Source organism: Rhagoletis zephyria, unplaced genomic scaffold (assembly GCF_001687245.7).
Source record: "Rhagoletis zephyria isolate East Lansing unplaced genomic scaffold, Rhagoletis_zephyria_1.1 Rzeph_scaffold_00142, whole genome shotgun sequence".
NCBI lineage: Eukaryota > Metazoa > Arthropoda > Insecta > Diptera > Tephritidae > Rhagoletis > Rhagoletis zephyria.
Window position 1 is genome coordinate 329218 of NW_016157226.1, and position 13156 is coordinate 342373.

Genomic DNA, 13156 nt, shown 5'->3' on the forward strand with positions numbered 1-13156 from the left:
TTGTTGTTTGCTTTGCGCTATTTATGGCTGCCTTCCCTAGGTTCCACCACCGCCAGGCCCCTAGGCACCAACCTACCTCCTGACTGCGCTCTACAATGCAAATATGTATGTTTACTTCACTAAAGAAAACAATAACAACAGCTGTTGGGAAAAAAAAGATGGGAAAAAAGCGGGCATACATATGTATGGATGTACTCATATCAGATCCACGAAGAATATGGAGGTGCTTTCTCGTAAGCTTACATATGCATCTGCTTACTTGCATATTTTCGTTTCCATGCTTTGTATGGTTGTATGTATGTATGCACTTGTAAGAATGCTTTTTCATGCAGCGTCGTATGCAATTCAGCTTTAAATAGAGAATTATGGAATAAATGCAGTGAGATTGGTGGCAATTAGTAGCCGCTGCCATGGTGGCCCTATGGTTAAGTGCGCATATCCATACTTAAAAATATGTATGTATGGCATTGTGTGTGTTGCTATGTAAGACACAATAAGTTTTTATAGGAAAACAATTCGAGGAAGCAAACAAAGAGATCAGACAATGACACCATGGAGGGTGATTAAAATTTATATAAATTGAAATGTATCGTATTTTTTGCTCATTATTTTTTTAATTTATGAATAGGTATCGTTGTATAGATTATTGTGTATATGTACTACATATGTATGAAGGTAGATAGATAGCAAAATAATCTTAAAGTTTTCATCCTACTTTCAAGGTTAGCATCAGCAGTTTTGTAAATTAAGCGGCCAGCTCTACGACCTGTAATAGGTCTTTTAGCCGAAAGTTTACACTGCATCCTCCGTCGAACAAAGCCAAACGCAGAGTGACCAGAAGGCTGCACAAACTACCAACAACAAGTGCACCTCTTGTATTCACTTGCGGTGAAGTTCAAGTATCCATCGGGAAGGTGAAAGCCTCCAAAGCAATGGAACCCGACGGAATATGCATGTTGATGCTGAAAACTTTGGTTCCTGCGGGAGTAGATAATTTAGCCAAGGTCCTCAACCTGTCAATGGCCACTCTCGTCATTCCATACATCTGGAATATGGCAGAGTGGTCCGACTGCTCAAACCGGTGAAACCAGCCAACGAAGGAGAGTCCTATCGCCCGATAACACTCCTTTCTCCGGTAGCGAAGACACAAGAGGTCTTACTACTCCCGCATTTTACGAATCATCTGAGAGAACTGTTCTAGTAGCGTCAGACATAGAAGCTTCCTCTCTCCCACAGAGACTCAAACGGTGGTCGGCGAATTATTTGAGTAGTCGACACTCTTCAGTAGTGTTTGGGAGGCATATCGAGTAAACTCAGAAAAATAAAACAGGGTGGTGTCCTTTCCCCAGTAAGCTCCTCAACCACCAAAGGGAGTCTCGATTATCACTTACGCTGACGATTGCTCGATAATGGCGTCTGGGAATGGAATTGATGATTTGTGCTCGAAAGTAAACGGTTACCTCTCCGAGCTTTCTCACTTCTTCACTGCTAGGAGCCTAAACCCCTCCCCAACAAAATCGTCAGCTACCCTGTTCACCACTTGGACGAAGGATGTCACACTGCAGTTGGGTATTCACGTTGATGACATAGCCATTCCGATGGTGAATAGGCCTAAAATCCTCGGAGTAACATTCGACAGTCTGCGGTTCTTCTCCGCCCATAAAACCGCAGCCGCAACAAGGCCCTCAAGTCGCCAGCCGGCAGTACCTGGGGCAAAGACAAAGAAGCGTTGCTGGCAACACACAAGGCAATTGGCCGGCCGGTTCTAAGCTATGCAGCATCAGTGTGGTCGCCGGCAACCAGTACGACGCAGTGGATGAAGATACAGACGACACAAAATATAGCACTACGGGAGACCGGATGTCTTCTGATGTCGCCACAACATCATCTGACCACACACCCACCTGACGTGGACGAGACAGAGTTTCGTCTGCCTAGAGAGACTCGGACCACAATAGCCTAACTTCGATCTGGCTACTGCAGCAGCTTGAACTCATACCTTAGTCGATTAGATGCCCGATGTGTGTCCGGCATGCGGAGAGACACCCCACGACTCGAATCATCTCTTCGCATGCCCATAAAACCCCACTCAGCTGACGCCTTTGTCCCTATGGACAGACCCTATATAGGCTGCACACTTCTTGGCAGCGTTGCCATTTTAGCCGTTTTCCGGCTAGATTTAGCCGGTTTTGATAGCAACTAGCCGGAGAAAATTCGATCTAGCCGGCAGCCGATTTGTTAGCCGGTTTGTAAAAAAAAGTTAGCCGTTTTTAGCCGATTTTACTATTTGCCTAATTTTCAGGTGCAAAAAGTAAACAAGTTGTTCGAAAGCAATAATGCAGACCCAATGAAGATTTTTAATGAACTCAATGTTTTACTTTCGCATCTATGCTCCCTAGTGGTTATTAGCGCGGACACATTTGATCCTATATGCTCCCCGTTGGAACCATACCTTGCTCCATTTCCTCAGTTTTATCACAGTTTTGAAGAGTATTTAAAAACAAAAGTAAGCACAAACGCTTTTGACCACGAAGCCGAGAAAATAATTCGAGAAAATGGTCGCTATTTTATTATCACTTTAATAAAGGAATTACGCCAACGCCTCCCTACAAATATTGCCACACTAAAAAAAATTGACTTTTTTCGGTTGGAAATGCATTAAGAGTAATTAAACCAAAAGTATTTGTTCAACTACAGCAACAAAAACCCAAATATAATGCCGACGAAATAACATCCATAGAGATGCAATGGCAACGGTTAACGTTACATACCTGGAGTAATTTAGACTCAACTGTAAAATTTTGGGCCGAAGTTTATCAATTTCGAAATGCCCTAGGAGAAAACCCTTTTGCTGACCTTTGCAACCTAGTTTTTAGTTTTCTTGTTTTGCCTATAAGTAATGCAGAAGTAGAGCGAATATTTAGTTCAATGAATATAATAAAAACTAAGCAAAGAAATCCAATGTGCGTTAAAACGTTAAACGCTATTTTATATATAAGATACGGTTTAAAACGTGAAGAAAAATGCTGCCATAATTTTACTGTAGATGACGATCTCTTAAAATTAATGAATTCAGGTGATATATACAATAGTGATTCATTTGATGATGAGGAATATACACTCGATATAAATTAATGGTGTTAACTAGTCTTTCGTTTCTTGCGATTTATTTAAATAAAGCATGTGAATTTTCACTAAAACATTTTAGCCGTTTTTAGCCGCTTTTTTTTGCCAATCTAGCCGGTCGGCCCAAAAAGTTCTGGCAACACTGCTTCTTGGGTCTTCCGTTAGTTGAACTTGACGACAACGACTGAGAAGGGTGACTTAAAAAGTTCATGCAATTTTTTTCTTTAGGGATTTATAGTTTTTCGTTCAAATGTAACAGTTATTTTGGGATTTTTGGATCATTTTTAACCGTTATAATAAAGACTACGTTTTTGTGACTGATTTAAATATTTTATAATCTAAAAAACTAAATCTGAAAATAACGGTTATAATATGATCGAATTCTCATATAAATATTTAAGATTACCGTTAATTTCTTCATGATCCAATGATAAGATCTAAACCAATTTAATATGAGACCACCTCTGAGCTACCGCCTTTCCTTTAAAACCAGAATTAAATAAATCAGTTAATAAAAAATAAATAAAAAATTCCGACGAATTGCTAACCTCCTCCTTTTTTGAAGACGGTTAAAAATAAACATCAGAAATTATTCGGAAAAATAGAAATCCAATTTTAACGATTATAATAAATAATTAAACATCTTTGTTATACAGATAATAGCCTTGTGCGTCCCTATTTTGAAACACTTATAGGGAAAATTAAGGCAAGTTTCACCAATCAGTTTTAAAACTTATCAAACTGCTAAAATTTAAAATTACAAATTTTTCAAACAAAATTGGGTTCTTTTTAAATTTTAACAGGCTGATAAATTTAAAATTGATTGATGCATCCGGGCATAGGTATGTTAAATTAAAAACAAACTTGTTTTATAATTTTTTAACAATTTTCATGAAATATTCGTAAACTTTAAATTAAATTTTTACTTAAAAACAAAAAGTATTATTTAAAAATTCACCTAAAGGGATTAAGCGGATCAGAATGGCCTATGGACACTAAAAAAAGCGAAAATGTAATATTTAGAATTTTTATGAAAAAAAACTAAAATTAATTAATATAAAATTACATTTTTTCTTGAAAAAAAAACAACGGTTTTAGTTTAAAGACGACGTATGTAAATCAGAAAGACCTATGGAAATGCGAAGTTAGTGACAATAATAAGACGCGGTAACACTAAGGAAAAAAGTAATACCTACCCAAATTGTATATGTATTAGCTTTTTATTCGGAAACAGGCCTCTGTAATGAGGACATGTATATTTTAAAATTTTTAGCGATTTTTATTAAGAAAACCAAAACAAAAATTAATATAAAACTATATTTTTACTTAAAGAACAACAGGTTTTAGTTAAAAAAAATACCCCCATAGATTAAATAGATCAGAAAGACTTTTGGAAACTCGAAGTTAGCGCCAGTAATAAACGGTAACAAAAAATTAAAATGAAAAACGAATTTTCTGTGAAAATGTACGTGAAAGAATTTTTTTTTTATTATTTTCCCATCCAGCAGAGAAATGTAAATTTTGCCGACAGTGCGGTTTATTGTTCAAGCTGAACATTTGAAAGCATGTACTTATACATAGTTGGCAGTGACTGTGCGTACAGAAGAACGTGCCACTGAGTCACTTCATACATTTTTTTCGAACCATGAAGTGCAGAAGGAAGGCGTATTGAACGAAAAATTTAATCAGACGAATTTCAGAAAATCAGCCGTATCCATTTCACAACATTTTTCGGTACTTGTCTGTACATACGTTTTGCCGCACATTTTAGTGGGAAAACGGATTATCAATGTAACGGAAAATGGAATCGGTAAACGGACAATAATCCGCATTTCATCCACTTTTTTCCTTTTGCAGATCCATTTTCGTTTTTTTTGCTGGCTGGGCACCGCTTTTTTAGACCACGTTGCCAACTAAATTAATAGATGGGTGGAATTACCAAAAGCAAGAAAAGTGTTACCGAAAATTACCCAGAACGCGCTATCGATGAAACGGTTTTGGACATTTATGCGGCTAGCGCGAATCGGTTTAGGATATTTTTCTCTATAGACTTGAAAAAAGCAACCCTGCCAGGTGAAGAACAAGCATATTTTTTTGGGTGGTGAATTTCATTGCAATTTCATGTCAATTTTAGCTGGCTGAAAAATACTTTTGGATTTAATTTTTAATATTTTTGCTGTAGCCGTAAACATTTTTTCCTGCTCATCGGAAATTGGATAAATATTTTATTGCAAATCAATCTGCGAACCTATCAAGCTGTGGAACAGCTCAACGCGAGTGTGTATGTCCTCCAATAGCGATCAAGATTGCTATATTAAAAATGGATAATTCCGATGCATCGACGCTGCTGATAAAAAATATACCAAAATCAATTAGCGACATTACAAATCTCCTACCCTATGCACCAAAGGAATTGAAACAATTCGGGCGGCGACGCGTACTGGTGACATACGAAAATGAGGCAGTTGCTCAGACCGTTTTGCAGCAGTTGCAACAATTGGAGCTCATACCCGGCAAGCATTTGAATGCAGCTTTCTTTCGAAAAAATGAAAAGCCCGCCGCTAATGTGAAACCCAGTAAAAAAGTGACATCCAACAAAACAACGCAGACGAGTTTGCACACAGCTGGCGATGCGGCGGCACCCCAAATCAGCAAGTACGTGTCCAAGCTGTATGCATGTGATGCTAAATTGAATTTCGTGCAACCGCCACCACCATACCTTAAGTACGCATATCCACGCATCACACCAGACATATTGGATGCTATAAGCATTGCCTTGATGAGCAATACACGCTTCTATACACAAGTGCTGCACTTAATGAATCGCATGAATCTGGAACCACCTTTTGGCACTAAACCGGCCGGTATGAGTTTGCTTCGAAGATGGCCGCGTGATGTAGGCACGCAAACTGCAAACGAAAATGTGGAAGTAGGAGTGGAGAAAGTATTAAATGTGGAAGCAAGAGTCGAGAAAACCTTAAATGTGGAGCAAAGTAGCAGGCAAACAGAGAAATCTGAATCTGAGCTAGAGTCATCCGAAGAGGAAGAATGCAGAGGCAACAAAACGCACGGAAGCACTTCAAATAAAGTAATATTGAAGCGTAAAGGAGTTGGCGATTTGGAGGAGCAGTATAAAAAGAAGGCGCGTCAGCTGCTACAAGCGACACTGCATCAACAAAAACAATCCAACCAGGCGGATGCAACACCTGACAGCTATACCAAGTCTAGTGAGCTACAAAATGTGTTTGAGCAGACAGCTACAGCTGGCAAGGCGAGAAGAATTGCTTTGAAACTGCAGCCGCAAAAGCCAAAGAAATCTCTAGAAGCATTTGTTCCGCCCATTGAGCTCAGTGCTGAACGACTCACAGTCGAACAGTTGCAGGAATTACCTATTTATAAAAACTATCAAATTGGTGCGCCTACTAATAAATTGTATATCAAAAATCTTGCCAAAGATGTGTGTGAGGAAGATCTCAAGCAGCTGTATTCACGCTTTGTAGCAGCTGATTGCTTGGATATAAAAGTGATGCAGCAGGGACGCATGAAGGGACAAGCATTTGTGACTTTCAACGGCCTGAGTGAAGTCGATGCGGCGGCGGGGGTTTCTAAAGCGTTGACGGAAACCAATGGTTTTGTACTGCGGCAAAAGCCTATGGTGGTGTGCTATGGCAAGAAGTAGAGAAATGTAGGCAACACAAGTTTTTAACGTCATCCGAGATTAGTATATAAGTCCTGCAGAGTGTGCCCTGCGTGTGTGTGTTTAGTTTTTAGCTATTCGATCGCATGTCCTTTTATTCACACCAATGTCTAATTTTATTTATAGTTTTTAATTACATTTGGTTTTTTTCTCCTTGCAGACAACTAGGTCTCCTCGAAACCATATACGTGGAAGGTGAATCAGGCACTGACAAAAATAATTCTAGTTACTTAACAAAGCTGCGTAAACCACAGTTATCGATGCAGCCATACAAATATTTGATATGCATGGATTTTGAAGCGACTTGCTGGGAGAATCAGGCGCCACCTAAATGGCGTGAAGCCGAAATTATCGGTAATAACATACTCGACACATTTCTAATTATCTTCTTATCATGTTTTCATATCTTCTATACACAGAATTTCCTGCGGTGATGATAAATCTGCAGACAGGCAAAATTGAAGCAGAATTTCACAAATACGTCATGCCCATCGAGTCACCCAAATTAAGTGCTTTCTGTACCGAACTGACCGGCATAAAGCAGCAAAGTGTCGACAATGGCATGCCGCTACAAACCGCCATAATGATGTTCCAAGAGTGGTTACGCAAAGAGCTGCGTGCACGAAATTTACAACTGCCGAAAATGTCCAAAGATAAGCTTATTGGCAATTGTGCTTTTGTCACCTGGACTGACTGGGATTTCGGCATTTGCCTGGCGAAGGAATGCCAGCGGAAGCGACTGAAGAAGCCAACCTATTTTAATCAATGGATAGATTTGCGAGCAATCTTTCGTGAATGGTATAAGTACAAGCCCATCAACTTCGCAGATGCATTGTCGCATGTGGGGCTCGCATTTGAGGGGCGTGAACATTCAGGTATCGATGATGCGCGCAATTTGGCGGCTTTGGCTTATAAGCTAACATGCGATGGCGCACCGCTGGCGATAACGAAGGACCTCGCGCCATTTCAACTCAACTCGAATTGTATACTTTAAGCAGCGAGGGGCATCGAAACAAGTGACTGAGACATACATAGTAACAGAGGGGTTGAGGTTCATATTATATTTTGCTTTGGAATTGACTACAAAAAATACTAAATATTTGTATGTAGGACTTGAAAGATTACACTGTCCAACAAAATTCGTAAAATATTGTAGACGATTCTTATATCATTTTTCGTAAAGCTATTGGATTGGCTCTAGTTTTCGAGCAACTTAGGTTTAAAGGGGCCGTTTAACCATATTTTTTTGATTTTGAGTATTAAATTGCATCACTTTATTGTTTTACAGAGGCTCGAAAATGTCCACAAATGCGTTTTTCGCAACCTTTTAATCTAAGTTGCTCGAAACTAGAGCCAATCCTATATCTTTACGGTCCGATTCAGATTCTACGGGAAAAATCCTATAAGAATAAGCTGTAATATTTTAGTCAATATAACATTGTTTAAATTTTGTTGGCCTGTGTTATTTTCGGTACTAATTAAAAAATTTGGTTTTAGCAGATTTCATATATTTTAAATTAAATGTGTTATAAGCAGATTAATTTTAATTGTTATAAGAAAAAATTGAAATTGAAATTTTCGCAATGCTTTTATTTCTTTACATATACATATCTTTATATGGAAAAAAAAACTTGCATTAAATAACATGCTAAATTTTTTATTTCTACGCATTAGTGTCAAAAACACATAAAAATCAGGTTTAATAGTTTGTTTTTTTTCTACAAAATACAGCAAATGTTTTGGAAATGCTTAAACGCTTGACCAAAAACACTAATAAAATATGTATGCTTTCAAATAAGAAAATGCAACTGTAACAAGTACTTTAATCCCCTTTTTCTTTTATACATATTTATTTTAATTTTTTTTTATAAATATAGATAAGTTATTAAAGCACAACTAAATTATTAACTTAATATTGAATATGACGAACACAGCAACTATAATCATAGACATGGTATAAAATATTTAATAAGATATCGTTTTAAAAGAAAACAACATTTTTATACAAATACATTTTATATGCATAAAAAAGTGAAATATACTCGTACAATAAATGTCCAAAAAACTTAATTTGTAACAATTGTTTGTAATTTAGTATAAAAAAATGCAGACAAAGACTTGGTTCGTTAGTTAGTTAGTCAAAGGTTGAGTGGAGGATCGGCCTATCTCAGCAAATTGAATTTATAGTTTTATTCTTTTTTAACAAATTCTCAAATAGTGCGTTCTTCAACCAATTACTGAGATAGGGTGATCGTCATAAGTGCAGAATACGGCCCTTTAAGCTAGAAAATAGACGAAGAAGTGGGCGTGGTCCGCCCTTTTTTCTGATTCTAATGGTGTACAAATTTGTTGGTGCAAACTTATATTGCAGGTGCTATGGAGTGGCAAAGGGGGAATTTTCGAAAAACGGGCCTTATTCTGCACTTGTTCCAGGTGATCTTCCACTCAGCCGCCGATATAGGTACTGAGAAATTCGTTTATGCGAGGAAAAGTGGCATTCATTGATATGCCTTCAGATGCTGCCCTTAGCGAAGTTGGGTACGGTTTGGTAAATGGCCCAACTATTTCGGGCTATTGCGTGCAAAGGGGTGCCTCAATCCATAAAAAAATTCCACACACTAATAATCAATGGTCTACACATTATTTTAACACCTACCTTTGTTATTTTCGGCCCGTAATTTATTTATAAATTTGTTTTTTTAATATGCCACTTCATCAATACGTTTTTGTAGTCGTCTTCACTTTATTCTATTCGTTATAACTTTTTTTATGCCTTTAGTTTCTACAAATTACACAAAATACACAATTTAATAAATAAAAACACCTTGCAAACCACACTTGTGCCTTTGGCGGCATATGCAAATTAAATGGCGGGATTCAGCTGTCAAACTGCAGTTTATGCAAGAAGGACGAGAGACAAAAGAAAATAAGATATAACCCAGTAATAAAAATATAACATATCGATGGCTGAGTGGAAGATCGACCTATCTCGGCTGCCAGTTCGAAAACGTTCTATCTCAAAAAACTTTTCAAGAACGCCCTATTTCAGTATTTTATTGAAAAACACCTTATCTCAAAATTCGGTTCAAAAACGCCCTATCGCACTTCAAAATGTATTGAAAATATGCTGATATAGGGCGTTTTTGAATCGGCAGCTGAGATAGGGCGTTTTTGAAACGAATTTTGAAATAGGACGTTCTTGAAAAGTTTTTTGAGATAGAATGTTTTCGAACTGGCTGCCGAGATAGGTCGATCTTCCACTCAGCCATCGATATGCTCTCTGCAAAAAGTGTTCAGCCTCTCTTCTTCGGCAACACAGAAAGGAGAATTCTACTTAGGAAAGGTTAGGAATAGGCCGAAGGGCGACTACGCAGAAAGAAGGTCTGCGCTAAAATACTATCTTATTACTATAACGTGTACACCTGCCACGATTTTTTTTTTTAATATAACAATATTTTTAGCGAAACTTTTATATACAACGGCGTAATTTCTTTTATTAAAAAATCATACGGTTTCTGTTAGTTGGGTTATATTCCACTTCAAACTGCTCAGTTTTCCGCAGTAAATTCCTCCTTCCCCATTTTGAAACAGTTCCCTAGGGGTTTGAGGGTCCTAGGGAGGGATGTGGCTTGTTATAAAGTGGGACTGACCCCTTTCTAATGGAAGGNGGGGGGGGGGTTTGGGGGGCCCCCCCCCCCCCCCCCCCCCCCCCTTTTTAAGAATTTTCCAGATCCCCAAACTGTGTACAAATATGGCTATATATTAAACAAAATACTTCTTAATATTTAAAAAAATTCTGCATTTATTTGTATAAATATTTTAAATGTAATAAAAAAAAAGTGCCAAAAAGAATTTTGACTGCCGAAACCCGGGATTGAACCGGGGACCTTTAGATCTTCAGTCTAACGCTCTCCCAACTGAGCTATTTCGGCACATGCTATTTTATTGCCAAATGCACTATTTATAGTCAATGACGTTTTTTCTGATAAGCAAAGAAAAATAGATGATAAACGTGTTGAGGTGAATGAATAAATACTCACCACAGAAGATGTAAACAATGAAGTGAGTCTCCACAGACCGGTTTAAAATTAGAGGCTACCATATTTCTTGAAGTGAAATTTCTTTGGTTGTTGGACGTAAATTCAAACTTCGGCGGAACGAAAAAAAAACTTCAGTAGTAGGAGGAATGGAGTTCGTGGTTGCGCACGATTAACGTTGTATCTGAAACACAGATAATTGCTCATTATTATGGGGAAAAATGCTCATATAATATGATGAGCTATTTGGGTAACAGAAAGAATTTTCACTTCAGTCGCGGATGGGATCCACGCACATATATTTTTTGTTTTCAAATGAGGTAACTGCTAGACTTTATATAATTAAATAATCAGCCTTATGATGAGTTTCATTTTCCCCGAACCGGTTCAAGAATGATAGAATACAAGATTGCGCCGATCAGAGAGGATTTTTGAGAATAACTTTTGTGTGACGTCACACTGGTGCAATTGCGAGAGAGAAATGCCAAAACGTGAGCAAGAATGGAAGAAGAAGAAAAAATGTTGCAAGGAAAACGTAAACAAGTTGCACAAGTGTGACGTCATGCAAACAACGATTCTGTCAAATTCGTTAAGAGAGGAATAGCGGTCCGAGATCGGCGCAACCTTTGTATTCTCTCAATCGTGGAACCGGTTCACTTTTCACTTTTGGTTTCCATGGTTTTACTATGGGCGGATGACAAATTTTCGGGCGATTTTTTTTTCGTGTGAAACTCAGGATAAGGCAGAATGAATTTTTATCAAACAGATACCTGCATAAATAAGTTGAACAAACATTACAAAATTTTGCGTAGGTTGGCACAATCCTACAATTGTCGCTGCCGCAAAAATTTTGTCATTAAAAAGTATTAAAACCCGCCCAGTATTCTCAGTTGTAAGAAAGTCATAAATAATTGAAGGTTGTTTTAACGAAATGAACCATTAATCAGAAAATTACCATCGCATGCATGTGACTAGGCGATTTGCATACATACCAGACTTCTCCTATAGTAACCGTTGAATGGCATTTTCACTGTAAATTATATTACAACCATTTTGACATGGCAAATGTGGGGCCTTATTTTTTACTATTTTAGGATATGTTATTATATTTTCGAACCGTCTTAGTTTGAAAGCACTTTTTTGCCTATTTATACAAATTTCCCATACAATTAATCCTATATTTTTGGTTACTATATATTTTGGCTTACTATGTACATACTTATGGAGAAGTCTACTTGTTTAAGCACTTACTCGATTCATGTTCCAGCCCTCAAGTATCTAATTTTTTCACACTCAATATAGTCAGGTAAACTTTGATGATAAACTGCTGATTCGTAGCTTTTTGCGTATTTTTTTCTATAAAAATAAAAAATAAATTGTGACAGAAAATTTTCACCGGGTGAGGACGAAAAAGAGAAAAATGAAAAAAATATAAACAAATTTGCATTACTAAAATTCTTTGCATGAACATGTCATGTTTGCATTGTGTATGGCGATATGGGAAACGTAGGTTTGAAGTTTGTTTCACAAGCCGCTTGTGCGTGTATTTCGCTCTTAATTATATTCATTTAAAAGCGTGAAGCCCTCGCAAACTGGGAATTAGCATGGAAAGCTTTTTGCACAAAAAGGGCAACATTCCGCGGCAAACGCATTTTCGAAATGACTGCGGAAAGACATAAGTATTTACTTATATATGTGTTTAAATTGTTAAACTTTTTAAATTAAGACCCATCAAATATTTAACTGTCAAAATTGCACAAAAAATAAAAATGTCGTCATGAAACACACTGTGCAAAGTTTCCTAACTGCCAAAACATAATTCTTGTGTGTATAAATGAGTACCCTTATTTTTTGGTATACTCTATCAAGTGGACTTCAGAACATTTTTATGCAAAATCTGCCATTACCTGAGTTTCGCCCGAAAAATATAAACCCGAAAATTTGTTATCCGCCAATAGTAAATACATGGAAAAAAGCGAAAAGTGAACCGGTTCGGGGAAAATGAAACTCTTGATAAGGCACAAATATTTGATGGAGGTCATAAATAAAATAATAGGAGCAAAAATTGAGCATCACTACAATTTTTCACATTGCGGGTGCGTTTCTTTATACATTCCGGATAAACCCATTTCACAACCAGAATAAACAGAATGCCATTGAAATATACGTTTACATATCATCAGGAACGTTCTAAAGAATAAGTAAACAAAAAAGTTTATTCCAAACGTTCAGAATGAATAAAGAAATGCAGCCTGCATATCCTACTATAACCTTGTGATATGTTGAGACAAATTTA

At 37.3% G+C, this 13156-nt stretch overlaps 1 protein-coding gene and 1 non-coding gene across 4 annotated transcripts in view; one reads left to right on the plus strand and one right to left on the minus strand.

Annotated features, from left to right (window-relative positions):
• Snp (Snipper) overlaps positions 1-8229 on the plus strand; it is a 28229-nt gene extending 20000 nt beyond the window's left edge. Inside the window, exons 2-4 of one of the 3 annotated variants that reach the window (XM_017638343.1) lie at positions 4984-5199; positions 6984-7177; positions 7243-8229. In XM_017638343.1, coding sequence (XP_017493832.1) covers positions 7084-7177; positions 7243-7817 — 669 coding nt within the window. In that variant the 5' untranslated portion in view covers positions 4984-5199; positions 6984-7083 and the 3' untranslated portion in view covers positions 7818-8229. The other 2 variants (XM_017638329.1, XM_017638336.1) reach the window with 2 other exon arrangements.
• Positions 8230-10682: 2453 nt separating this feature from the next.
• Positions 10683-10755, minus strand: TRNAF-GAA (transfer RNA phenylalanine (anticodon GAA)). The gene has a single exon. It is a non-coding gene; the product is annotated as a tRNA-Phe (tRNA).
• Positions 10756-13156: the final 2401 nt, after the last annotated feature.